We start from the raw sequence: 27,141 nt of genomic DNA, 5'->3' as shown, positions 1-27,141 counted from the left end.
AAAATTCTTTTGCACTGGGCCACACAAATTATGAAGCCATTCCTATGAACCCAGACCCTCAACTCACCACCCCACCCACCCCTGCTCTTCTGACAGCAAAGCTGACCACTCACTGTAAGATCTGGAGTGAAGGGCTGGCCCTCAGGGTTAAGACAGTTGGATTTTCCTAAGAGCCTTCTGAAGACAAATCAATGCAAAGTTGTCAAAGGGGCTTTCAGGCAGGAGGATGTTTGCCGAGAGAAGGCTTTAAATCCTACCCCATAGCAGCTGCTGGGACAAGGGAAGGCAGGAGGAAACGATTTGAACTTCCAGGCCAGACAACCTTGGTTCAAATCCTGGCTGTCCTCCTTATAGTTTAGGTGATTTCAGGAGTGTTCTGAAACCTCTCTTCCTCTTCTGCAAAATGAGGGTTGTAATTACACCAACCTGGAGGATGATGGGAAGATTAAATAGATAAGATATATAAAGTGCTTGAAACAGTGCCAGGCAAAAAATAAGTGCTTGATAAAGATTAGCTATCAGACACCTGGATTCCCGTCTGAGTCCCACCACTTACTCCAATGTGAACTTAACATCTGTGTGCTCAGTTTCCTCATTTGAACAATGAGGACAACCTGGGCACCCAATGCCTGGGGACTTAGGAGCTGCCATTGGCAGCAGCCTCACACCCTCTTTCTGGAGACCTTCCCCACAGGCCCTCCTCTGGGCTCCCATATCCCCTGCACTTGCTTCTGTCCTAGCACATGTGAATCGCAAGTAGAATGGTTTCCACATCTGTTTTCACCCTCCCCGATTCGGAGTTCATCAAGGCATGAAGGGGGTCTGGTTCTGCTGGTGTCAGCAGGCAGTGAAGGATGAAGGAGTGAACAGATAAAGGGAGTTTGGTTCCCTATGGAAGCTGCTCACACCCTTAGGCAGTGGCCACCATATATGGGAGATCGGTCAGAGTGGTGGAAGAAATTTTAGGGAAAGGACGCAAACCTTCTTGAAAGGTCAGAAGGTTTTGCATAGCTTCGGGGAAGAATAAGCAGAAGGCAGCTGTTCCACCCTGAGGCAGAGGGTGAGGAGTAGGTACAAGGAAGTGTAGGGAAATTTTTCTTAAATGGGCTTGTTTACTCATGTTGTCCTAAAACAGACCTTTCATCCGAGTGCATGACTGCTCCCTGAAAGGGGGAACAGTAATGTTAATTACCCGCAGATTGTGTTTGCCCCAGGCTTTTGGCATTATAGCTAGCTGCTCTTATGCAAAATACCTGTGTCTAAGTACTCCTTTCATCGTCACTGGCCAGAGTCTGAAGGTGTCTCCTCTTTCCCCAGATCTGTTCCTGCTGGGAAGATGCAGAGGCTCATGATGCTCCTCACCACATCAGGCGCCTGCCTGGGCCTGCTGGCAGTGGCAACAGTGGCAGTAGCAGGTGCTAACCCTGCCCAACGGGACACCCACAGCCTGCTGCCCACACACCGGCGCCAAAAGAGAGACTGGATTTGGAACCAGATGCACATTGATGAAGAGAAAAACACCTCACTGCCCCATCATGTAGGCAAGGTAAGGCTCAAGCCCCAGGACAGGAGAAGCCATCAGCAGCTGGCCCATAGTGACAGTGGTGGTGGTGATGGCGATGGTGGCAAAGGTGGTAATAGATATTGTGGTGGTTGTAGGAGTGGAGATGATAAGGGTGAAGGTGGTAGCAATAGTGGTAGAAGTCGTGGTAGTGGAAGTAGTGGTGGTAATGATAGCAATGGTGGTGGTAGTGATAGTGATGGTGGTGGTAAGGATGGGAAAGGGCAAGGTGGTGGTGGGAGTGGTAGGAACGGTGGTGGTGGCGATGATAAAGGGGTAGGTGGTGGTTGTGATAATGGTGATGGTAGTGATGATAAAGGGGTAGGTGGTGGTCTGATGATGCTGATGATGGTGGTGCTGATAAAGGGTAGGTGGTGGTTGTGATGATGGTGATGACGGTGATAAAGGGATGGGTAGTAGCTGTGATGGTGGTGATCATGGTGATGGTGGTGACAATAAAGGGATGGGTAGTGGTTGTGATGGTGGTGATCACGGTGATGGTGGTGATGATAAAGGGGTAGGTGGTGGTGGTGATCATGGTGATGGTGGTGATGATAAAGGGGTAGGTGGTGGCTGTGATGGTGGTGATCATGGTGATGGTAGTGATGATAAAGGGGTAGGTGGTGGTTGTAATGGTGATGATGATGGTGGTGATGATGGAAGTGATGATGATAGTGATGGTGATGGTGGTGAGGATGGGGAAGGACAAAGTGGTCGTAGTGGTGGTGGTAGTGATGGTAAACGGGAAGGTGGTGGTTGTGATGGTGGTGATGATGGTGGTGGTAATGGTGGTGGTAGTGGTGAAGGATAAGTGTTGATGGAGATGGTGGTGGTGATGATGGTAGTGATGAAAGATAAGTGTTGATAGTGGTGATAATGGAGGTGATGATGATGGTGGTGGAGGTGGTGGTGAACTCTATGGTTCAATTTCTCCCAGACCTTGGTCTGTAAACTAGATATCACTAACAGAAGGGCCATCCAGTGCCCAAGCTGAGGAGGCTCGCCTGGCCTGGGGGTTCAAGGTTTAGGACAGGACCAGCCAACCCTGCCATGAAATTTTCCCATTTGAAAGATCAGAAAGGAACTGTGCAGCCTTCCACAAAATTGTGCTGAAGATGAAGTTAATCATCCAGGCCATATTTTTGCTAACTCCAGTCTAGGCCTTTGAACCTCCTCAAAAACCCCTTCTCTCAGGCTATCCCTGTTCCCTGTGACCCTACACAGCTCCCCATATTCCACAACACCCATAATGAGGTACCTGACCCAAGCCTGCCCTCAGAGGCAGGACCTCAGACTCTGACCCTCACTTTGTCCTCCTTTAAAACATGTCTATCCCAAGCCCATCCTCCTAGAGCTCAGAGCATATCTGAGTGACTGCTGAATTGCCTTACCATGTCAAATTGTCATTGATGTCAAAGCCATCCAGTCTAATTGAAAGGAATGGCCCTAGTAGTGGAATTTCACACACAATGACAGGTAGATGGACTGTGTGCTTTCAGAGTTTTCAATGAGGAAGAAAGTTATTTTGAGTGCGTTAAAATCTCACTTTGTCAGCTTCTTGGAATCTAAATGATAGGTGCAAAAAAGAACATGTCAACGTACTAGAGAAAGGAAGGACCATTCCAAGCACTGGACTGGGTGCTGGAAAGATAACAACAGTGGGCTAAGACAGACATGGTCCCCACTCTCATGGAGAGGGTGGTCTAGAGCAGGGATCAGCAAACTACCCCCTGCAGGCCCAATCCAACCCACTGCCTGGACTTGCAAATAAAGTTTTATTGGAACACAGCCACACTCATTCATTTACAGATTGCCCACAGCTGCTTTCATGCTACAATGGCAAAGTTGAGTGGTGGTGACAAAGACCAAATGACCCATAAGACTGCAAATATTTGCTCCCTGCCCTTTACAGAAACAGTTTACCCATCCTGGTCTAGAGGGGCAGCATACATCAGACAAAGAACCCCACAAATGGTGTGGGGGTGCTCTCTGGCTATAGAGAAACAGGCTGGAGAGGAACTTTTGATGGGAAGGCCCAGTCTGGCCATGGCACCAGAAATGCCGCGGCAGATCTTGGTCTGTGGACTGGCTATAGGGCCATCCCATGCTCAGACTGAGAAGGACAGCGTGGCCTCAGGGTTCAGGGTTTAGGGCAGGGCCAACCATGGCTGCCATGAAATTTTCCCATTTGGGAAATTAGGAAAGATCTGTGCAGCATCTGACAAAATTGGACCAGAATGGGGCCAGCTGGGGAATCTCCACTCGGAGCCCCACCCACAGCCAGCTGGCTGTGCCCATGGCTCCCAACAATAACTGGGATCTTGAAGTTCTCCAGCATGGCCACTCATCGGGGAAGACACTTGCCCAGGGTCACACTAGGAGACCAGGACAGAGCCCCAGGAGAATGCAGCCCTAGGAAAACCGGCATCCCTGACTCTCAACACAAATGCGAGCTCTGTGTCATACAGGAAAATGTCGTCAATCCACCTGCATCCTTCCCGGTGGGATAATTGTGCCTTGAATCAGCCTCTAAAAAGAATGTCTGACCTCAAGGAAAATCTATGGAGTGAGTCAGGGAAAGTCCGTAGAAAGTGGGGGCAACCTTTCAAGGGCTCGCCCAAGGGTCTCTAGCAGCAGGAAGAACGCCAGGCCTGCTGTCATTTGCCAACAGCGTTCACTTGGCCCCTGGCATGGGGCTGGGTCTCCGAGGAACCACAAGGGGTCGTCATGCTGGGAAGAAACAAGGGTGCCTGGAAAAGGCAAGGACGGGGCTCCAAGGATCACCTCCGGCTCCTGAGGATGTAATCCGAGGGAAGGAAGTCCCTGTTTATCAAGGTCAGAGCCTGAAGCCTTTGTTTACAGACCTGGCTGGACAATGGGAGCGAGTCCTGAGCCGCCTTCTGAACCCACAAATACGGGTTTTTGGCATTAAGATGTTATGTTTAAATACAGTGATCTTAGAAAACAGGGGTAGGGGGAATGGAGGCTCCCAGAAACCCATAACCCTCATCTAATCATGAGAAAAACATCAGACAAATTCCAACAGAGGGGCATCCTGCAAAATACCTGTCTCGTACTCCTCAAAACTGTCAAGGTCATCAGAAACCAATGAAAGTCTAAGAAACTATCACAGCCATGAGGCACTTAAAGAAACATGACAACTCAGTGGAATGTGGTATCCAGCGTGGGATCCTGGAATAGAAAAAAGACATTAGGTAAAAAAAAAAAAAAAAAACTAAGGAATTCTGCATAAACTATGCCCTCTGGTAAATAATAATGCATCCGTATTGGTCCATTAATTATAACAAATGCACCACACTCATGTAAGACGTTCATACTCTGGGAAAAAGAGGAGCAGGCATCTGGAAACTCTGCCCTAGTTTCTCAATTTTTCTGTAAATCTGGAACTGTTCTAAAAAATAAAGTCTAGGGAAGAAAAATTGAAGGGAAGGAAAACAGAAACTGGATATTCACATGAAATGGTATGCAGAACTCCAATCACACAGATCCAAGCTGATTTCCTCCCTCCATCCTCCCTGCCCTGGTGGGTCCTAACACACCCACCCAGAACCCAGTTGGAAGGCCACCATCTTATCCTCACCTTGAGCAACTCACACAGGACCCCAAACTGTCCCCTTCTCTTTGAGTCTCCACTGTCCTCGCAGGTCACAGGTTACAGAGCTGAGGCACAGCTTCTTGCCTCTAGTCCAGCTATCCATCATGCATCCTGGCTACTGGGCCTTAGTACCTCCTCATGAACCCACCTGCCCCCTGTGCTCCACAGCCTTTCTCCAAGATGCTTGTTGCTGCCCACCTCTCTCCCACCCTGCCCAACCAAGGGGGCAATCCTCACTCCCTGTCTCCACTTCCTCCCCTTCTAGACTCTTCCCTAGGCTGCATCATCTAACTTCCCACCCTATCAACCCCTGTCACTGCCCTCACTGAGGGCTCCAATGACTGCACTGCTGCTAAACCCTGGGGACACTTTCCAGACCTCATGGGATGTGGCCATACCCTTCTGGAATCTCCCTCTTCTTTCGTGAGACCCCAGCCTCTCTGAGTTCTGAGTTCTCTGGAGGAGTCCAGCCTTTTTTTTTTTTTTTTTTTTTTTTTTGAGTCAGAGTCTCGCTGTGTCACCCAGGCTGGAGTGCAGTGGCGTGATCTTGGCTCACTGCAACCTCTGCCTCCCAGGCTCAAATGATCCTCCTCCCTCAGCCTCCCAAGTAGCTGAGACTATAGGCGTGTGCCGCCACACCCAGCTAATATTTTTTTTTTTTTTTGTATTTTTAATAAAGATGGGGTTTCACCATGTAGGCTGGTCTCAAACTCCTGACCTCAAGTGATCCACCCACCTTGGACTCTCAAAATGCTGGGATCACAGGCATGAGCCACCATGCCTGCCCGAGTCCAGCCTCTCTAAAGAGTCCTCAACAGATGCCTTCACACAAAAGCCCTTGCTCTATTTGACCTTAAATGATGTGAGGCAGACTCAGTAGCTCATGCCTGGAATCCCAGCATTCTGAGAGGCCGAGGCGGGAAAATTGCTTGAGCCCAGGAGTTTGAGAACAGCCTGGACAACATAGTGAGACCCCATCTCTACAAAAAAATACAAAAATTAGCCAAGCTTGGTGGTGCACATTTGTAGTCCCAGCTACTCTGGAGGCTGAGGCAGAAGGATCGATTGAGCTCAGGATGGGGAAGTTGTAGTGAACCAACACTCAGCCACTGTACTCCAACCTGGGCTACAGAGCAACCCCTGTCTCAAAAAAAAAAAAAAAAAAAGAGGCTGAGTGTGGTGGCTGACATCTGTAATCACAGCACTTTGGGAGGCCAAGGCGGGCAGATCACTTGAGGTCAGGAGTTTGAGACCAGCCTGGCCAACATGGTGAAACCCCGTCTCTACTAAAAATAGAAAAATTAGCCAGGTGCAGTGGCACGCTCCTGTAATCCCAGCTAGTCAGGAGGCTGAGGCAGAATAATCGCTTGAACCCAGGAGGCGGAGGTTGCAGTGAGCCAAGATCGTGCCACTGCACTCCAGCCTAGGCAACAGAGCTAAACTCCATTTCAAAAAAAAAAAAAGCAGTGTTGCACTTCCTCAGCGTGCCAGCCTCTGCGGCTACAAACCTAGATCCTGAGAGCCACAATGGGATCTGTGCCCTCTGTACTCCTAGTGGGGGCCTGGCACCTCCCAGGCACCGAGTTATATTTTTTAATTGAATAGAATTCTATTTTGGGGACATACTAACCTTCTATGAGAGTATCATTGTATATGCATAGAATACTATTCTATAGGAACTATACTGCTCCTAATATTTTCTATGATTCTTTTTTTTTTTTTTTTTTTTTTTTTTTGAGACGGAGTCTCGCTCTTTCGCCCAGGCTGGAGTGCAGTGGCGCTATCTCGGCTCACTGCAAGCTCCGCCTCCCGGGTTAACGCCATTCTCCTGCCTCAGCCTCTCTGAGTAGCTGGGACTACAGGCGCCCGCCACCACGCCCGGCTAATTTTTTTTTGTATTTTTTAGTAGAGACGGGGTTTCACTGTGGTCTCGATCTCCTGACCTCGTGATCCGCCCGCCTCGGCCTCCCAAAGTGCTGGGATTACAAGCGTGAGCCACCGCGCCCGGCCTTCTATGATTCTTTAAATGGAGTGTTTAGCAATTCTAGCCTTCTAAGATCCTCTAACCTGTGGCTCTATTATTAATAATTATTAAGTATCATTTATAGAGTCCTGTTTGGTGTAAGATGCTTTACATATATTATTTTCCAAATCTTATTCCTTGGGACATGAACAGGACATGTTACACAGAAAAATGGCTCTGTGGTCTAAGAAGTATGGAAAATCCTGAGTTACACAAAGCTCACTGGAGTTCTTTTCTGCAGAGCTGTACATTGTAAATCTCCAAGAAGATAATTTTTTTTTTTTTTTTGAGACGGAGTCTTGCTCTTTCACCCAGGCTGGAGTGCAGTGGCGCGATCTCGGCTCACTGCAGGCTCCGCCCCCTGGGGTTCACGCCATTCTCCTGCCTCAGCCTCCCGCGTATTTTATGTACCATTTTCTGTACTGGGCCCAGGGGTGTGCTGATAAATGTTTGACAACTGGCTGTCCAGGGGAAAAGGTTCTGATTTGTAGCACTTGCCAATTTCCGTGGTGTAAATACTCTCACCATGTCTCATTTCAAGCTATCAATGTGATGTCATCGAAGGCCAAGACAAGATGGGAGAAGACACTCATGAGCACATCATTATGTAGCATTTCCATCATACAGATCCCATAAACACAGATAACCTCAAAACATAGTCAAAGGTAGCGAAATAATTAGGAAGCGATGAATTCTGAGAATTTGTTGTTTTTCATATGATTTATTTAATTGTAAGTTTACATAATTTAATTTGTAATAATGGCTGTATTTAACAATCAGCTCACAAATATTCCTGAAAATTTAAGCTGGTTCTCAAAAGCCAGGCTGATACAATTCAGCGCCAGCACATCACTGGCTAGGACCCCACCTTTGTGTGGAACAGCAAAAGAGTTCAGTGTTCCCCAGAACTTGTCTTCAAAAGTGCTGTTCTACTCCTCAGAGCAAAGCAACATTGGAAGCAATATTATTTCCATTTTACAAATGAGGTAACTAAAACTCAGAGAGGTTAAGTGACTGCTACAGGGCAAAAATATCCTTTGCCTTCCAATGGCACCAAGTATATTTTTCCACTCAAAAAATGTTTTCTAAGCACCTAATCTGTTCAGGCACCATTCTAGGCATACTGGGGCTCTGCCAGGCAACTCACACCATGAGAACAACTCATTGGTGACTAGTCAGAGGTTCTTTTTTTTTTTGGCTTTTTAAAAATTTTATTTTCAGGGGTACATGTCCATGTTTGTTACATGTATATTGCATATTGGTGGGGATTGGGCTTCCAGTGTACCCATTACCCAAATAGTGAACATTATGGCCGATAGGTTATTTGTCAACCCTCGCCCTCATCCCAGCCTCCCCTGTTTTGGAGTTCCCAGTGTCTATTATTTCCATTTTTATGGCCATATGTACCAATTGTTTAGCTCCTACTTATAAGTGAGAATATGTGGTATTGGATTTATTGCTTCTGGGTTAGTTCACTTAGGTTCATTTAGGATTATGGCCTGCAGCTCTATCCATGTTGCTGCAAAGGACATGATTTTGTTCTTTTTTATGGCTGCCAGAGGTTCTTGAGAAAAGGGACCCTGGCCAGCACCACACACCACGTACACACATGCACATGCACACTTGTGTACACACACTCTCACACACTCTCACACGCAGCTGCTGCCACCCATTCCCAGCTCACGTCACCTCTTCTTTTCTAGATCAAGTCGAGTGTGAGTCGCAAGAATGCCAAGTACCTGCTCAAAGGAGAATTTGTGGACAAGGTCTTCCGGGTCGACGCAGAGACAGGAGACGTGTTTGCCATTGAGAGGCTGGACCGGGAGAACATCTCAGAGTACCACCTCACTGCTGTGATTGTGGACAAGGACACCGGGGAAAACCTGGAGACGCCTTCCAGCTTCACCATCAAAGTACACGACGTGAACGACAACTGGCCTGTGTTCACGCATCGGTTGTTCAATGCATCTGTGCCTGAGTCATCAGCTGTGGGTACGTTGCATGCCCACTCTGTCCTCCTCCCTCTCCCTTCTCCCTCCCTCATCCCCAACCTGAGGGCACCTCTCACATCAGCCACTTCACTGCCTGGGGTAGGAATCCAGTGAGTTCAGGCAGTGATTGTAATGCCTGTGTTGCCACATTATACGATTTGAAAGAAACTCTAGTTCCTAACAAGCTCTGATCTGGCCACAGGCTGAGCTCTGACCCTAGTCATAGACTAAGCCCTGAACCTAATCATGGACTGAGCCCTGACTGCAGTCATAAACTTGGCCCTGATCCTGATCCTGGACAGAGCCCTGATCCTGATCATGGGTTGAACCCTGACACTAGTCACAGACCAAGCCCTGATCCTGATCGTGGACTGAGCCTTGACCCTAGTCATAAACTTAGCCCTGATCCTGATCATGGACTGAGCCCTGCCCCTAGTCATAGACTGAGCCCTGATTCTGATCATGGACTGAGCCCTGACCCTAGTCATAGACCAAGTCCTGATCCTGATCATTGAATGAGCCCTGACCCTATTCTAAGACTGAGCCCTGATCCTGATCATGGACTGAGCCCTGACCCTATTCTAAGACCGAGCCCTGATTCTGATCATGGACTGAGCCCTGCCCCTAGTCATAGACCGAGCCCTGATTCTGATCATGGACTGAGCCCTGACCCTAGTCGTAGACCAAGTCCTGATCCTGATCATTGAATGAGCCCTGACCCTATTCTAAGACCGAGCCCTGATTCTGATCATGGACTGAGCCCTGCCCCTAGTCATAGACCGAGCCCTGATTCTGATCATGGACTGAGCCCTGCCCCTAGTCATAGACTGTGCTCTGATTTTGATCATGAACTCAGCCCTGGCCATCAGAGGCATATCTCACTACTCTTTGGAACAAACTCCACCCACTGCCTCTGACTGTCAGGACTAGCACACCAAGAGTGTAGCCTTTACACGTGAAGACTGTCATGGCCTGCCACTAAGGCAAAAGGATTCATGTCTAGGGGCCATGCTGGTGTGGTGTGGGGGACAGAGCACTAGCCACAAGGTATGTCACCAGCCTGGGCTCTGGGCTCAGGAGGTTACTACTCCACCTCTTCAGTACCCCTCAGACTCCCGAGGGTGCCAGAAGAGAGCTTCCCTCCTCAGTCCAGAGTCTTCAGCCAGGACCCTGGGACCAGACCTTCGGGTTGAGTGTGAGATCCTGGAGTTCAAGGAGATGCGAGAAGTGACACCACCCCTTTGGGGGCACCTTTCCAGGAGAGGGAGAAGCAGCTTATTGCTGTCCTCGGTTTCTCTCCCTGGCCCCAACCCTCCGCCCCTCCCTCATTTCCCCAGGAAGCACACAAACCACCTGATCTCTTTGACCCCTTCAAGGTTGACCTGGCTGGGCTCCCACTGCCACTAGCACTTTGCCCCCATGCAGGCTCCTCAGAAAACAAAACAGCCTTTTATTCCCAGGACCTGGGGGAGGTAGGGACAGAGCACAGCCTGATCCCCATCTGCTCTGTTCCAGGAATGGGGTAAGGGGCCTTGCAGTCACAAGTCAGCAACCCCAGGATTCTCTCTCTGCAGGGACCTCGGTCATCTCTGTGACAGCAGTGGATGCAGACGACCCCACTGTGGGAGACCACGCCTCTGTCATGTACCAAATCCTGAAGGGGAAAGAGTATTTTGCCATCGATAATTCTGGTCTGTGTGACTAACACTCCTGGACAGTCAATGACTTGGAGGGACAAGGGGAGGTGGATACTCCAGGTGCACGTGCTAAGGGAAGTCCAGTCTGACAGGTTTCACTAGCTACTGAACCACACTGTACCATGGAAGTAGTCAGCATCATATGTAAAGACAAGGCGGCTGGTCAAGGGAGAAGGAAGCAGGCAGATGCCCAAGACGTGGACTCAAGTCCAGGGAACAAAATCAGGATCTTGTTACCCAAGAAGTAGCCAAGGGGCAGCAGAGGATGCTGGCTAGCTGCTCTGGGTGCAGGTTCAGATTGACCTGGTTTCCAAAGCCAGCTCTGCCACTCACTCCCTCTAGAGACCTTGGACAAATCAACTAACTTCTGCAAGCCTTAGTTCCCTCATCTAGGAAGTAGGAATGCTTATGTTTATATTGTATGGTAGTTGTAAAGTTTGAGTTAGATCATGTATAAAGGCAGCAAGGCTCATGTGGTGACTTAACAAAAAATATAAGGACTGACTCTTGGGAGCAAGAAAGAAGTCCAGGGGAACTGTCTTTCAGAGAGATGGCAAATACACGGCACAGATGCCACTACTATGCTACAGTGCACCAAGGCAGACATCACTAATCTATCACAGCACTCTTTCCCTCTGAGCCTAGATATAGCCTCATGGTCTTTGTCAACACAATATTTCAGGTGGCGAGGACCAATACTGAACCCAACTATTGGGCCAGCTTTGGCCTCACAGTATAGGTTATGGAGGTAGCGGGTTGTAGACTCACAGTTCTCAGCCCCAGTTGCACGGTGGAATCACCTGGGAAGCTCTTAAGTCAGGTTCTCTCTGGGCAGGCCCTAGGCATCAGTATTTTCTAGAAGCTGGTAACATGGCTCCTGCTGGGACTCTTTTTGCAGGACGTATTGTCACAATAACCAAAAGCTTGGACCGAGAGAAGCAGGCCAGGTATGAGATCGTGGTGGAAGCGCAAGATGCCCAGGGCCTCCGGGGGGACTCGGGCACGGCCACCGTGCTGGTCACTCTGCAAGACATCAATGACAACTTCCCCTTCTTCACCCAGAGTGAGCCCCTCCTCAAGGGCCCTGGGAAGGGGGGCTGGGATACCCCAGACTCAGTGACTTGGGCTCTGGGAGAAGAGTTACACATCCCTTTACCTCTCCCTCTATCCCAGGGTAGGCCTGATGCCCAAAAGAGTCCTTTGGGTGAAGGGAGGGGCCCTGCTTCCATCCCAATACCACATTCCCAAGGCCATCCTGCTGCCCCCTGCCACAGTCCCCTCATAGGCCAGAGGGAAATCCCACTCCCTGCTGGGTGCCACCACTGTACCGTGTCCCACCATGAGACACAAGCAGTTTCACCTAGATCCCACGGGCTTGAGAAAATCAAAGCCCTGAGACCCATGTCCCATCTAGAAATTCCCATAAGCCAGTGAACATGGGGACAGCAAAGTTCTATATCCAGAGCCAGGGCTGGGCCCTGACCCCACCTACACACTGATCCACCCCACAAAGAATGTCTAATGAGAGCTTTTCCCATGCGCTGGGGCAGATGGCTCTCCACTTGCAACTCCCAGTGCTGATGCTGTCATTCAGTTGTTCAGCGGCCCTAGAGACAGGCCAGCTGTCCTGAAGTGGCTTCCTCGTACATGGCATAAGCTCCCTGAAGGCAGGACTTGTCTCTCTTGTCCATTGATAGGTCCCCTAGCAAAGTGCTTGGCATACAATAGGTGCTCAATAGCTATTTATTGGATGGAGGGATGGATAGATGGACATACAGATAGGGAAGACCCTCTTTACCTTGAGAATCCCAGGGGTATTATTATTTATGATTATTTTATTATGCCCCTTTCTTGTATCAAAATATGTTAGAATAGCTGAAAGAGACAATCGCCTATTCTATCTCATTAACCCAAGGCCCTTTGGGGTGCTCTGTTTGCATCAGCCAAGTACACATTTGTCGTGCCTGAAGACACCCGTGTGGGCACCTCTGTGGGCTCTCTGTTTGTTGAGGACCCAGATGAGCCCCAGAACCGGATGACCAAGTACAGCATCTTGCGGGGCGACTACCAGGACGCTTTCACCATTGAGACAAATCCCACCCACAACGAGGGCATCATCAAGCCCACAAAGGTTTGTAGGCCAATGGCAACAATGTCAAATGTGAGGCTTGGGGCTCTTGGCACCCACAGGTCCTGCTTGGGGATTACTCCTGGGCCAGAGACCATCAAAGGACCATCAAAGCTCCAAGCTGGTCATGTGTTCATGGAGACTGTGATCCAGTGTCTTAGGCCAAGTTACTCGGGAAGCAGATCTTAAGGCCATGACTGGGTGTAAATTGTTTATCTGGGAGGTGATCCCAGGAAGCCCCAGGAGCAATGACCCATTGTGGGATCAGTGTGGAACACATCTCAGAGTTGGAGCAGCTGAGGGTCAGGGAGCTGGGGTATTTATACACCCACTCTCTGTGATGTTGACTGAGGGCTGCCCCTGGAGTTATTACCTCTCTGGCACTTTCTGGCCTGCCATGTGTCCTGGCCAGTAGAAATCCATCAGCATGAAGAAAACAGTGAATAATTGTGGTGACATGGATGGCCACTGACACTGGATGCTGCTGACAGCCAGAGAAGCCAGATCAACTGAATCTGGAAGAGGAGGGAGAGGTCCTGTGAGGGGCATAAAAAATGCCTCTGGAATGGCCATACAGAGGACTGCAAGTCCTGGGCCTGAGTCCTTCTCTGACCCAGCCCCATGCTGGGGCTTGGAAACACCAAGGAGAGGCAGACACAGCCTCCAGTGTCAGCAAAGGTCTCAGCGAATGGGGAAGACATACGCATGAACAAAAAAAGTACAGCCAGGTGTAAGAGATACACAGCAGCTCTGAACAGGGAGCAATTACCTCTGCTGGGAGGGGTTTCTGATAGAGCATCTGATTACCTTCTGCTTGGCTTCCTGAGGGATGAGTAGGAGTTTTCTAGGCAGGCAAGGGCAGGAGAAGGATCTTGAGCAAAGGCATAAAGAAAAAGCATGTCCGGCCGGGCCTGGTGGTTCATGCCTGTAATCCCAGCACTTTGGGAGGCCGAGACAGGTGGATCACCTGAGGTCAGGAGTTTGAGACCAGCCTGGCCAATATGGTGAAACCCCGTCTCTACTAAAAATACCAAAATTAGCCGGGTGTGGTGGCCGGTGCCTGTAATCCCAGCTACTTGGAAGGCTGAGGCAGGAGAATCGCTTGAACCTGGGAGGTGGAAGTTTCAGTGAGCCGAGATCGCGCCATTGCACTTCAGTCTGGGCACCAAGAGCACTATTCTGTCTCAAAAACAAAGAAAAAGCCTGTCCTTAAGGACCTGTGGGTAGAACCACTAGTGATGCCCTTAAGAGCAGGACCATAGTTGATCCACTGCATGTCCCAAACGCTGGAAACAGGGCCAGGCACAGAGCCAGGGTTGTGGGTGTGGACATGAGGCTGCTGAGATGAAATGGGGAGCAGCTGAAGACAGACACTCGGCCCAGCCGCTGTCTTGATGACCTCAGAAATATCACTTATCAAGGCCATGGGCCCCTCATCTATAAAATGGGTGTCATCCTGGTACTACCTTGCACGGTTGCTATGCAGATCATGTGCCACACACATGCTTGGCCCAGAGCAGGCACTCACCATCCTTTTTTCTTATGCAGCCTCTGGATTATGAATACATCCAGCAATACAGCTTCATCGTCGAGGCCACAGACCCCACCATCGACCTCCGATACATGAGCCCTCCCGCGGGAAACAGAGCCCAGGTCATTATCAACATCACAGATGTGGACGAGCCCCCCATTTTCCAGCAGCCTTTCTACCACTTCCAGCTGAAGGAAAACCAGAAGAAGCCTCTGATCGGCACAGTGCTGGCCATGGACCCCGACGCGGCTAGGCATAGCATTGGGTAAGGGGGCGCGTGTCGATGAGGATGATAAGGACAATCTGGCCTGGATGTTCCTATGCCTGCTGGTCTGAGGCCAGGACTCAGAGAGGGGAACTGGCTTCTCCTGGCACTTACAGGGAAAGTGACAGAGGCAAGATCAGAAGCCCAAGCTCTTGCACTTGGCAGCCTGGCATCTTGACCTGCCCGGGCTCCCCGACCTAGCATGGTCCTGGGCATGCAGAGCTACTTGTCCTCTGTCCAGCCTTGAAGGCTTATTCTCTGCACCACAGCTCTCGCCAGTCCTATGTGGTAAGATCTGACAGTCAACAAAGCAACCAATCAGACGACACACCAGAGGCGCCTTCACTAAAACTGTATTCTTGAATCTATCTCCCCCAAACCACAAAAGTAAGAAGTGTTCATTTCGTACAGTGAAACAACACAAAGATCTACCAAGAAAACACTGATAACCCCCACTCTCAGATAACTCATATTCGTGGCCTAACCTGGTCCTAATTGCTCCTTTCTTTTCTTGACCACACAAACATGTGGATGCATTTGTGGTGGGTTTGTTGTTGTCTGTTTGCTTTTGATGTTTGATTGTTTTAAAATTTTTTTGGATCATGCCATGCTCATTTCATCGATATTTGCTCTTCTATCTTAACTAAATTTCTCTTTTACAATCTTTAGAAAAAAAGATATAGTTCCAACAGATATTTTTTAGAGCCATATAATACGCAATAGTAAGTATAAATTCAATTCAATCTTATTTTATTGCAGATGCATAGCTGATTTTGCCAGCACCATTTACTAAATATTATAATAATAAGTCATCGTTTTCCCACCTTTGTTATATACTAAGTTCTCTGTATATACCTGTATGTACTTCTAATTCTCTGTCCTATCTACTGTTCTATAGCAAAGCCATTCTGTTTTATTCTACTAGCTTGTATAAGTCCATTCTTCTATAAAGAAATAGTTAAGACTGGGTAATTTATAAAGAAAAGAGGTTTAATTGGTTCACATTTCCACAAGCTATACAGGAAGTATAGTGGCTTCCCCTTCTGGGGAGGCCTCAGGAAACTTACAATCCTGGGGACGCAGGCACATGTTACAAGGCCAGAACAGGAGTGGGAAGGGAGTTGTTACACACTTTTCAACAACCTGATCTCATGATAACTCACTATCTTGAGAGCAGAACCCAGGGGATGGTGCTAACCCATTCATGAGAACTCTGTCCCATTGTCTATCCGTCCCACCAGGGCCCACCTCCAACACTGGGGATTACATTTCGACATGAGATTCGGTGGGGACACAGATCCAAACCATATAGCTTTACACTAGATCTTAGATACATGTAAAAGTCCTTTCCATGTTGCTTTTTCATTTGATAAAATTTTTTGTCAACTTTCATTTTTTCTTTTGTGAAATTTAAAATTTCGTATCCAGGTTTTTTTAAACATTCGAATTCTAGTGTTTGTATATTATAAACACTAGTGTTTATATATTAATTTTGATATAGCTAATGTTTCAAGGGTATTAAGTCTTCTTATTAAGGACAAAATATGTTCTTCCATTTTGGCCTCATATCCTAAGTTTTGGGACTACTCTTTTCATTGCCATTCTATTCTAAATAGCCTGTAATTATAATTTTTGTTTCTCCTTTGATCCAAGGGTTTATTTAAGAGATTGACTTGATTTCTTTATTTTCATTTATAAGTCAGAGGGGATTTTTTTTGTTTTGCTTTAGCTTGTTCTGTGATGTGATACAATTGTATTTGTGCCCACTTCTTCCTAGAATATCTAAGTTTTGACTTTATGTATTTAAATTTTTCTATTCAGTTAACAAAGGTTTGCAACTATTTTACCTTCATTATGGTTTGTAACTTTCATCCGAATGTAATTAGCCAATTTGTTCTGCTTAAATATTTTGCCTTTAATTCTGTTTCCTGATGTTACATTTGTTAGTCCTGTTTTCATGTTGTTCATATTCACCTAATGCAAATTTTCCAACCTTTACTTTTAACTTTACCAGGTCATTTGGCATTAAGTTGTCTCTTGAAAACAAGAATGCATTTGGCTTTGCTTTTTAATCTAAACTGAAATGCTTTGTGTTTAACCTATTTACATTTTTCATCATAATTGATATGTTTGATGTTACTTCTTTTATCTTGTTTTACATTTCTCGTTTATCAAACTTCATGGCTTTTTTCATTTCTTCATCTCTGCTATACAGTCTATGTTTCTTTATTTTTTTTTTCTCCTAGATACTTGGATGAGGTGCATCCATTTTTATTTCTACCAGTGAGATTTACTTCTATCTGCAAAATTTAAAATGTTTTCTTGGACCTATATTTTCTAGTTAAAACTATTATACACATACACACACCCGTTGCTTTTCTATGTATGATAAACAAATCAATAGTTTTGTTTTAATTCTTCCCATACCAGGCTTTTACTTTATATTGAGATGTTTAGTTAGATACAGTAAGTTTTCAAAAAAAAATTCAGGACACAAATATCTTAGTTCTTTGCCTTTTTTGGGGGTGGGGGGGACAGGTTCTTCCTCTGTCACCCAGGCTAGAGTGCAGTGGCACAACCATAGCTCACTACAGCCTTGAACATCTAGGCTAAAGCAACCCTCCCACCTCAGCCTCTGAGTATCTGGGACTACAGGCACACACCACCACACCAGGCTAATTTTGTTTTTTTTGGTGAGACAGGGTCTCACTCTGTCACCTGGGCTGGTCTTGAACTCCTGGCCTCAAGCAAACCTCCAGCTTCAGCGCCTCCCAAAGCACTCAGATTACAGGTGTGAGCCACCGTGCCCAACCTTGTCTTCTAATAACACCTACATATATTCATATAATCCTCAGATTATAAACACTTCCCTTCAAAAATACTATCAATGTATTCTAGTATTTAACTTTGTGGGGGCATCTGAGGCAAATCTGATTTTTCTTTCTTCATAAGGAAATTATTTCTTTCTGTCTGCACTCTTTTCAGTTTCTTCACACAGCCTTGAAATTCATAAGTGTCATCAGGATTTGCCTAAATATTGGGGTTTTTTCAATGACGCCTGATGTCAATGACATCTCATAATCTGTAGACTCAAGCCTTTCTTCAGATCAGAAAAGTTTTCTTTTCTTTTTTTTTTTTTTTTTGTATTTCTTCTGTTCTGTTTGTTCTGGGATTTTCCTCATTAATAGCAACTATTATTCCTATACACACAAAACATATATATTTATCTTTCCATAGATTTTTCCTGATTTCTGAAAGAACTTTTTAAATTTTTTATTTCACAAAGTTAATTTCTTTGTAATTACTTCATATCTCTTCCAGCTCTTTTTGTATTCCTTCCTGGCTCTTGCCCAATGATCTTTTCATTAATCACTAAAACAAGTCCCAGCTATGGTGTGATGTCACCTGTTCAGCTCTGAAAGTGCATCTGATGGTCTCAGGTACCACCTTCAGTCCAGTGATGGCAATGTAACTAAGATCAAAGACATTATCTTGCTATCCTGAATCCCTCTGTGTAGGTCCACTCTTGTCTGAGTGGCAGAGTGCAATGAGCAGTGAGAGAGGGGCATGGAGTGGGATGCAGGGGACAGGTGCAGAAGGGCCTTGTCCATCATGCTGAGGAGTATAGACTCAGCAAAGAACAATGGAAAGCCATGAAACTCTCTCCCCTGGGCAGATACTCCATCCGCAGGACCAGTGACAAGGGCCAATTCTTCCGAGTCACAAAAAAGGGGGACATTTACAATGAGAAAGAACTGGACAGAGAAGTCTACCCCTGGTATAACCTGACTGTGGAGGCCAAAGAACTGGATTCCACTGGTGAGTGGCCACATCTGCCAGGGCACCTGGATTCTTTTCCTTTTCCCTCATTCTTCCAAAACTGGCATAATCAATACTTTGGGGTCTCTAGACGTATTAGAAGTGGCTGCTGAAGCACCCCCTGGTTGGGATGCTATAGAGCTTCCATGCCCAAGTGTGGTCCTTGAACCAGCAGTATAAACATCCCCTGAGACCTTGTTGGAAGTGCATCTCGGGCCTCACCCCCACACGGAATCAGAATCTCATGCATGTCACAGTTTGAAAAGCACTGTCATGAAACAGGCTGTGCAGATGTCTCTGTGACAAGAATCACCCAAGGCACCTATTAAGCATAAAGCTCTACTCCACCCTGCAGGTTCTGGTCCAGTGAGCCAGAGATGTGCATTTAACAAGGGTCCCATGATTCTTAGTATCATGGCTGTTTGGGAAATGTTCCTTCAGAGGCTGTCTATGTACCAGTTAATAGGTAGCATTCAAAATGTGAAGCAGCTTCCAACTTTGAGATTGTGTTTCTCCAGAAATTGTGTAATTTTTGCCAGAGGGAGGGGCAAGAGTTGGAGTTTTGCATCCTTTATCTGTATTAGAAAATCACAATCACCCTCCAGGAGAACTATTAATACTCCCACTTTACCCAGGAGCCCACTAGGCCAAGGATCCCTGGCACCTGCCAGGACCACCCAGACTCACTTCTGCCAACACAGCTGCTGCCCCAAACTGTAATGGACTCCTGCATGTTTGGCCAGATCAGTCTTTGATTCTTTCTCCTCCACATAATCCCATTCATAGACTCTTTACATTTAAATGGTTTAAAATATGGAAAATACAGAAAAGGAGAAGAAAATACTCCTCCCACCAATGCCACCATGCAGAGACAGTTACTATTAGCACATTCATGTATTTTTATGTTTTTTATACATATTTTTATACTTACACGAGATTGTAATGTTTGTGTAAGATATTATATTCCACATTTTTACTTAACCTTATTCCAGAACCACTTTCTCATGGTACTAATTTTTTTTTTAAGAGAGAGACAGGGTTTCACTCTGTTGCCCAGGATGAAGTGCAGTGGCACAATCACAGCTCACTGCAGCCTCTAATCCCTGAGTTCAAATGATCCTTCCACCTCAGCCTCCTGAGTAGCTGGGACTGCAGACGTGCACCACCTCACCCAGCAAATGTCTTAATTTTTTTGTAGAGATGGGGTCTCACCATGTTTCCCAAGCTTGTCTCCAACTCTGGGCCTCAAGCAATCCTCCCTTCTGGGCCTCTCAAAGTATGAAATTACAGGGTGAGCCACGGCACCCGGCCTTAAAACTATTTTTAATTATATTTTTAAGATGTAATTTACATAGGCATTGTCAGTGGCCATCCATTTCATTCTTTTCCAGTGGCCTAGTTTACTGACCCAATCTCACTTAGCTTATTTACCTTTTCAATTCTTTTATGATTAATTTATTATGTTTTATGTATTTAATCAAATAATTAAATTTTTAATTTTAGGAATTTAATTACAATATTTTTTAATGCACTTAGGTGGTTTACCTTTTTGAGTCTCATGATCAGAGTAATACCTCAGTAAACCTTACGGATGAAGATTTAACACCTCCCCCCCACCAAACTCCTTGCATCCAGAATACCAACTGCGAGCCTCTGTTCCACAGCCTCCTCCTGCAAAAAGTGGCCTCCATAGGGCAGTCCTCCTTCCACACATCTTCCACCCCCAGGGCCAGCATCAGCTGAGCCCATAGTGGTGACAGTCTTCTCCCCTGCAGGAACCCCCACAGGAAAAGAATCCATTGTGCAAGTCCACATTGAAGTTTTGGATGAGAATGACAATGCCCCGGAGTTTGCCCGGCCCTACCAGCCCAAAGTGTGTGAGAACGCTGCCCATGGCCAGGTGAGTCTGGTTCAGGTGGAAGGGGAAGGCAGCACCACCCTGGGGCAGGCTGGGGGGCAGAACTGCTCAACAGAGTCAGCGGAGTTCCCCTGTACAATAGCCTTGAGGAAAATAACATTATGCCCATTTTACAGATGGAGAAACTGAGGCTCAGAGAGAATATATGGGGAGTAGATTGGCAGGGCAGGGAAGTAGAAAGAGTGGCTTTATGAAGAACTAAATAGGTGAGTGTTGCAGGTGGGAAACAGCCACGGTCAGGTCTAAACCCAAAGGCTCCATCGCTAAACCTCAGACCACCCCACCACCATCAATGACTATCTCCTGTCTTCCACACTCCAGCTGGTCCTGCAGATCTCCGCAATAGACAAGGACATAACACCACGAAACGTGAAGTTCAAATTCACCTTGAATACTGAGAACAACTTTACCCTCACGGATAATCACGGTAGGCATCAAAGTAATCAGTTCAGCCGGGCATGATAGCCCACGCCTGTAGTCTCAGCTACTCAGGAGGCTGAGGCAGGAAGATCGCTTGAGCCCAGGAGTTTGAGGCTGCAGTGAGCTATGATCACATCACTGCACTCCAGCCTGGGCGACAGAGCGAGACTCTCTCTCCAAAAAGAGAACAAATGTAGTCAGTTGGCTCTAACAGGGTCAGAGTGAGGTTATTTGAGTCTTGAGGCACCAAGGTCAAAGACCAGGCCAACAAATTGAGGGCAGGCTCCCACTGGGATTTTCAAATCATTAGATATTTTGTACAATTTCTGCCTCATACATTGTACAACTGGTCTGTGCAATGGTCAGAGACACTCCATTCAAACTCCCAAGCCCACATCGCCTGCAAGGAGCCAGCGAGGAGTACAGAACAGATGTGAGGATGCAGGCAGTCAGTTCAGTTCAAGAACTAGCCAAGGAGTCCCCTCCCACACTGGAGGCTCTATGGGTCAGCAAAACTGCAAATTAAACATGGAAATTTGAGGTCATTCCCAAAGAGTCAAAACTGGAAATGTGAAATCCTAAATCCCAAGGATACAGTGAGCTTTGTTTTAATTCAGCTACAATGACTACTCACGATTAGCAGGGTGGCCCGTGTGATGTCATTAGCAGCCAATCAGAGCTTCTGAGGAGTAGGTGCTGGCTTGAGTGATGATTCCGAGTTGACTTCATTCCAGCCACAAGTAGGCAAGCTTCCATGGCCTCTGAAATTTCCTCAGAAAAATAGAGAAAATTTCCCTTGGGGTTAAATAGAGTGATCCTTCACCCAGCACAGGCTGGAATTCCTGCCTGTCCCTGAAGGGCAAAACTATGGTGGATGAGGATGGCTGTATTGCAGCAGCCCATTGCTACATTTGAGGAAGACTGGGGAGTGGGGTCCCTGAGAGTTGGAGGCAGACTTGAGGGATCAACCACAGACCAGTCCTTAAGGAGACTCCTGTGGGATGGAGAAGGTGGCCCTGATGTATTGACAGTCAATGACAGACCATTCAACACCCAGTTGTCATTAGAAGTCAATAAAGTGGCAAAAATGTCACCCCCTCCCCAATGTCCACCTCAGTCCCATCTCAGAGTGGGGATCTGCAATACAGTAGAAAGATTCAGTGCCACCCCAAAGACACCCATATACAATAGGAGGCAAGCCTGTTGGTGTCAAATTCACTTACATCATGAACATCCTGTGTGTCAAAATCTCTAGTGTCTCCCGTAAGTATCAATGACATAGTTTATTTTGAAATATAATAGACTTAATGCTGAAATGTAATTATGAATAATGAAATATAATTGGCTTTCATTCAAAATCGAAAAGACGGATTCCTGGGTTTTTCAATCCAGTGTGTGGAGCCTGTGTAGCTAAGTAAATCCTGGAGTAGGGAGTCCCTGGATCCTTCTCTGATCGTTAACATTACAACCTCCTAGGACCCTGCAAAAGGCAGATTATCTGGCCTCTGCCCAGAACCACTGAATAATAAGTGTGTGTGAGCATAGGGGTCTGAAAATCAGCATGTTTTAAAAGCTCCCTGGGGGATTCTTGGGTACAGGAAACCACTGATTGGATCTGTGAAGGTGGGCAGGGCTAATATTTAGACAAAAGAATTTCCCAGTTCCAAACTGCCTGGGAAACCCGCAATTCTATATGTAATCATTTTCTCTGCGCCCCAAGGGACACACCCATTGTTTTTACTGTTTTCAACAATGTAACAATGGATTTTCAGAGACAGCAGAAGCTGCCTTAGAAGTTAGCCTAATGCTAAAAGACTTTTTAAAACTTTGTTTTTCCCCATTGCTTGTCAAAGCTTGAAACAGTGCATTAATTAATTGAGCTGAAAGAGAAAACCTCCTGTTACTGCAGTGGGGTTAGGGAAGAGGAAGGGGACAGGCATCAGTTGCCCACAAATACAGAAAGCAAAGGATTTTACCTTCTTTCACCAAGGCATTCTTGGAGATTGGGTCAAAGCTGCTGCCCCAAAATATCCCCTCTATGGAAGAACAGGCCTGCACTCAGGTGGCTGAAACAAGAGGTGCTGGGTGCAAAGGACAGAAAAGCAGCCCAGGCAGCACGCGGGCTGGTGCAGTCAGGGAGGGCTTCCTGGAGAAGCCAGGTTTCCCCATCTGTGCAGATGGCAAAGCCTGACTCCAAGGCCTTGGTGTTTCCAGATAACACAGCCAACATCACAGTCAAGTATGGGCAGTTTGACCGGGAGCATACCAAGGTCCACTTCCTACCCGTCGTCATCTCAGACAATGGGATGCCAAGCCGCACGGGCACCAGCACGCTGACCGTGGCCGTGTGCAAGTGCAACGAGCAGGGCGAGTTCACCTTCTGCGAGGATATGGCCGCCCAGGTGGGCGTGAGCATCCAGGCAGTGGTAGCCATCTTACTGTGCATCCTCACCATCACAGGTCAGTGCTGGGCAGGGTGGGGAGGAGACACAGTGGGTGGAAGGGGATGGAAGGTGTTGGGAGGTGGGGAAGCTTCACAGGAGAAGTAGAGGCCAGAGGTTCAGGCCCAACCCTGCCTCCAATCTGCGATGCAGCCCTTGGCCAGTTCATGTGCAAGATACAGGATGTGAGCTCCATCCACCTGGGTGCTCACGGTGGGGGATGAGCCAGGGAGGAGGAGGGAGCGGGACTCAGGACTCCTCCCTCACGTATCAGGCCAGTATCACTTTAAAATAACTTATACATAACAGTCACTCCTTCCACTTAGATATTTTCAGCATTTACTGTGTGTCAGGCATTGTTCTGGGCATGTATTTACATAAAACCTATTTTTGAAAAAGGAAAAAGGATCCAGTTCTAAAATGGAAAGTTTAAAAACTTCTAGTTTAGATTGTCTCCACGTGCTTTCTTTCTTTTTATAGAATTCCTCCGGCCTTGATACATATTTTTTTCTTGTTTGGGCCTCGGAAATTTTAGGAGCATTGTAGGCCTTAGTTTGGATTTCCCAGGGACCAGCCCTGCGATGAGGATTGGGGTGGAAGTGGTTTATTTAGGAGGTGGTTTATTTCCCTGGATACCTCCTAAGGCAGAGGGGGAGTGAAGCTGGGAAGGGAGGAGGCCAGCGAAGGTGGAATGTTCCCATCGTGAGGAACTGGAGCCTCCTCCCACAGGGTTGCCGGGAGGCAGCATGGGGCCACCCCCCAGCATCGTCCCACCGGGGGAGCAGAGTGATGTACTGTATCCTGCATTTCACTCGCCATGAGACGCAGCAGGGGCTGATCCTCCAGAGGAAGCCCTCAGGTGATTAGAGATCATCCTGGCACTCATGGCAAGGCCTGGATACAGCCACGGGGCACCTGCAATACAGACTCCAGGCCTCGCCTGCCTGTAGCCCCCCGAGGGCGCCCTCGGTATGTCCTCCTTCTGGGACTTCTCCATTAGAGATTTCTCCTTTATTGATAATTAATGATGATGATGGCATCCCCACCACAAATAGAATTGCATTTAACCTCACAACCATCTTCCCAAACATGAACAGAGCAGGGAGGTCATCATTTCCATTTTACGGACAGGGAAACTGAGGCTGGGGGGCAGGGCTGCCTTCCAGGGCATCCCAGCTTTACCTATGTATATAGTAGTTTGTTCAGTAACTCAAAGCTAGAAGGCCTGAGCCTAATTTTAGAAGCTCTCTGCACTTCAAGGTCCACCCGTCCTCAGGGGTCCAAGACCCTCACATAGCCACACCCCTCAGAGATTCCCACAAGCTAGACATCCGCACCTGCCCATGGGTGTGGGGGAACGGCAGGGATGGGAGTGTCGGGCGAGGTGGGGATGAGGGTGCAGGGGAGCGGCGGGGGCGGGGTGTGGGGGGACGGCGGGGATGGGGTTGCAGGGGAAGGGGGCCAAAGAGATGGGAATGCTGTGGTGCGGGTGCGTGGGGGTGGGGTTGCAGGGGGCGGTGGGGATGGGTGTGTGGGGGGCCGCCCGGGCCGCCAGCCTTGTCTGACTCTGCTGCTCGGCTCCCTGGCCTCAGTGATCACCCTGCTCATCATCCTGCGGCGGCGGCTCCGGAAGCAGGCCCACGCGCACGGCAAGAGCGTGCCGGAGATCCACGAGCAGCTGGTCACCTACGACGAGGAGGGCGGCGGCGAGATGGACACCACCAGCTACGATGTGTCGGTGCTCAACTCGGTGCGCCGCGGCGGGGCGAAGCCCCTGCGACCCGCGCTGGACGCCCGGCCGTCCCTCTACGCGCAGGTGCAGAAGCCACCGCGGCACGCGCCTGGGGCACACGGAGGGCCCGGAGAGATGGCAGCCATGATCGAGGTGAAGAAGGACGAGGCGGACCATGACGGCGACGGCCCCCCCTACGACACGCTGCACATCTACGGCTACGAGGGCTCCGAGTCCATAGCCGAGTCCCTCAGCTCCCTGGGCACCGACTCATCCGATTCTGACGTGGATTACGACTTCCTTAACGACTGGGGACCCAGGTTTAAGATGCTGGCTGAGCTGTACGGCTCAGACCCCCGGGAGGAGCTGCTGTATTAGGTGGCCGAGGTCACTCTGGGCCTGGGGGCCCAAACCCCCTGCAGCCCAGGCCAGTCAGACGACAGGCACCACAGCCTCCAAAAATGGCACTGACTCCCCAGCCCAGCACCCCTTCCTCGTGGGTCCCAGAGACCTTATCAGCCTTGGGATAGCAAACTCCAGGTTCCTGAAATATCCAGGAATATATGTCAGTGATGACTATTCTCAAATGCTGGCAAATCCAGGCTGGTGTTCTGTCTGGGCTCAGACATCCACATAACCCTGTCACCCACAGACTGCCATCTAACTCGAAGACTTCCTCTGGCTCCCCAAGGCTGCAAAGCAAAACAGACTGTGTTTAACTGCTGCAGGGTCTTTTTCGAGGGTCCCTGAATGCCCTGGTGAGGCTGGTGAGGTCCTGGTGCTTATCTGCCTGGAGGCAAAGGCCTGGACAGCTTGACTTGTGGGGCAGGATTCTCTGCAGCCCATTCCCAAGGGAGACTGTGACCGTCATGCCCTCTTTCGGGAGCCCTAGCCCTGCTCCAACTCCTTCATACTCCACTCCAAGTGCCCCACCACTCCCCAACCCCTCTCCAGGCCTGTCAAGAGGGAGGAAGGGGCCCCATGGCAGCTCCTGACCTTGGGTCCTGAAGTGACCTCACTGGCCTGCCATGCCAGTAACTGTGCTGTACTGAGCATTGAACCACATTCAGGGAAATGGCCTATTAAACTTTGAAGCAACTGTGAATTCATTCTGGAGGGGCAGTGGAGATCAGGAGTGACCGATCACAGGGTGAGGGCCACCTCCACACCCACCCCCTCTGGAGAAGGCCTGGAAGAGCTGAGACCTTGCTTTGAGACTCCTCAGCACCCCTCCAGTTTTGCCTGAGAAGGGGCAATGTTCCCAGAGCAGAAGACCTCTCCCCTTCTCTGCCTCACCTGGTCGCCAGTCCATGCTCTCTTTCTTTTCTCTGTCTACTCCTCATCCCTTGGTTTAGAGGAACCCAAGATGTGGCCTTTAGCAAGACTGGCCAATGTCCAAACCCACTCATGACTGCATGACAGAGCCAAGCCATGTGCCTTTACACCTCGCTGTTGTCACATCTCAGGGAACTGACCCTCAGGCACACTTTGCAGAAGGCAAGGCCCTGCCCTGCCCAACCTCTGTGGTCACCCGTGCATCTTCCACTGGAACGTTTCACTGCAAACACACCTTGGAGAAGTGACATCAGTCAACAGAGAGGGGCAGGGAAGGAGACACCCAACTCACCCTTCGTCATGGACCGAGGTTCCCACTCTGGGCAAAGCCCCTCACACTGCAAGGGATTGTAGATAACACTGACTTTTTTGTTTTAACCAATAACTAGTTTCTTATAATGATTTTTTTACTAATGATACTTACAAGTTTCTAGCTCTCACAGACATATAGAATAAGGGTTTTTGCATAATAAGCAGGTTGTTATTTAGGTTAACAATATTAATTCAGGTTTTTTAGTTGGAAAAACAATTCCTGTAACCTTTTATTTTCTGTAATTGTAGTAATTGCAGTAATTGCTCTACAGATAATGACTATATATTGGCCACACTGGTGCATGACAAGTACTGTATTTTTTTATACCTAAATAAAGAAAAATCTTTAGCC

At 48.1% G+C, this 27,141-nt stretch overlaps 1 protein-coding gene across 5 annotated transcripts in view; it reads left to right on the top strand.

Moving 5' to 3' along the window:
* The window catches only part of CDH5 (cadherin 5), a 37,993-nt gene extending 11,258 nt beyond the window's left edge, over positions 1-26,735 (top strand). For 4 of the 5 annotated variants that reach the window (XM_055299367.1, XM_055299370.2, XM_055299369.2 and 1 more), the window contains exons 2-12: positions 1,318-1,546; positions 8,904-9,192; positions 10,766-10,882; positions 11,787-11,951; positions 12,832-13,019; positions 14,565-14,812; positions 18,489-18,631; positions 20,407-20,531; positions 20,871-20,976; positions 23,184-23,429; positions 25,003-26,735. In XM_055299367.1, coding sequence (XP_055155342.1) covers positions 1,337-1,546; positions 8,904-9,192; positions 10,766-10,882; positions 11,787-11,951; positions 12,832-13,019; positions 14,565-14,812; positions 18,489-18,631; positions 20,407-20,531; positions 20,871-20,976; positions 23,184-23,429; positions 25,003-25,520 — 2,355 coding nt within the window. In that variant the 5' untranslated portion in view covers positions 1,318-1,336 and the 3' untranslated portion in view covers positions 25,521-26,735. The remainder of the gene's footprint in view (positions 1-1,317; positions 1,547-8,903; positions 9,193-10,765; positions 10,883-11,786; positions 11,952-12,831; positions 13,020-14,564; positions 14,813-18,488; positions 18,632-20,406; positions 20,532-20,870; positions 20,977-23,183; positions 23,430-25,002) is intronic. The other variant, XM_055299371.2, reaches the window with a different exon arrangement.
* Positions 26,736-27,141: the final 406 nt, after the last annotated feature.

This window comes from Symphalangus syndactylus, chromosome 11, assembly GCF_028878055.3.
Source record: "Symphalangus syndactylus isolate Jambi chromosome 11, NHGRI_mSymSyn1-v2.1_pri, whole genome shotgun sequence".
Classification (NCBI taxonomy): domain Eukaryota; kingdom Metazoa; phylum Chordata; class Mammalia; order Primates; family Hylobatidae; genus Symphalangus; species Symphalangus syndactylus.
Note: the sequence above shows the minus strand (reverse complement) of the source record. Positions and strands in the feature narration are given on the sequence as shown.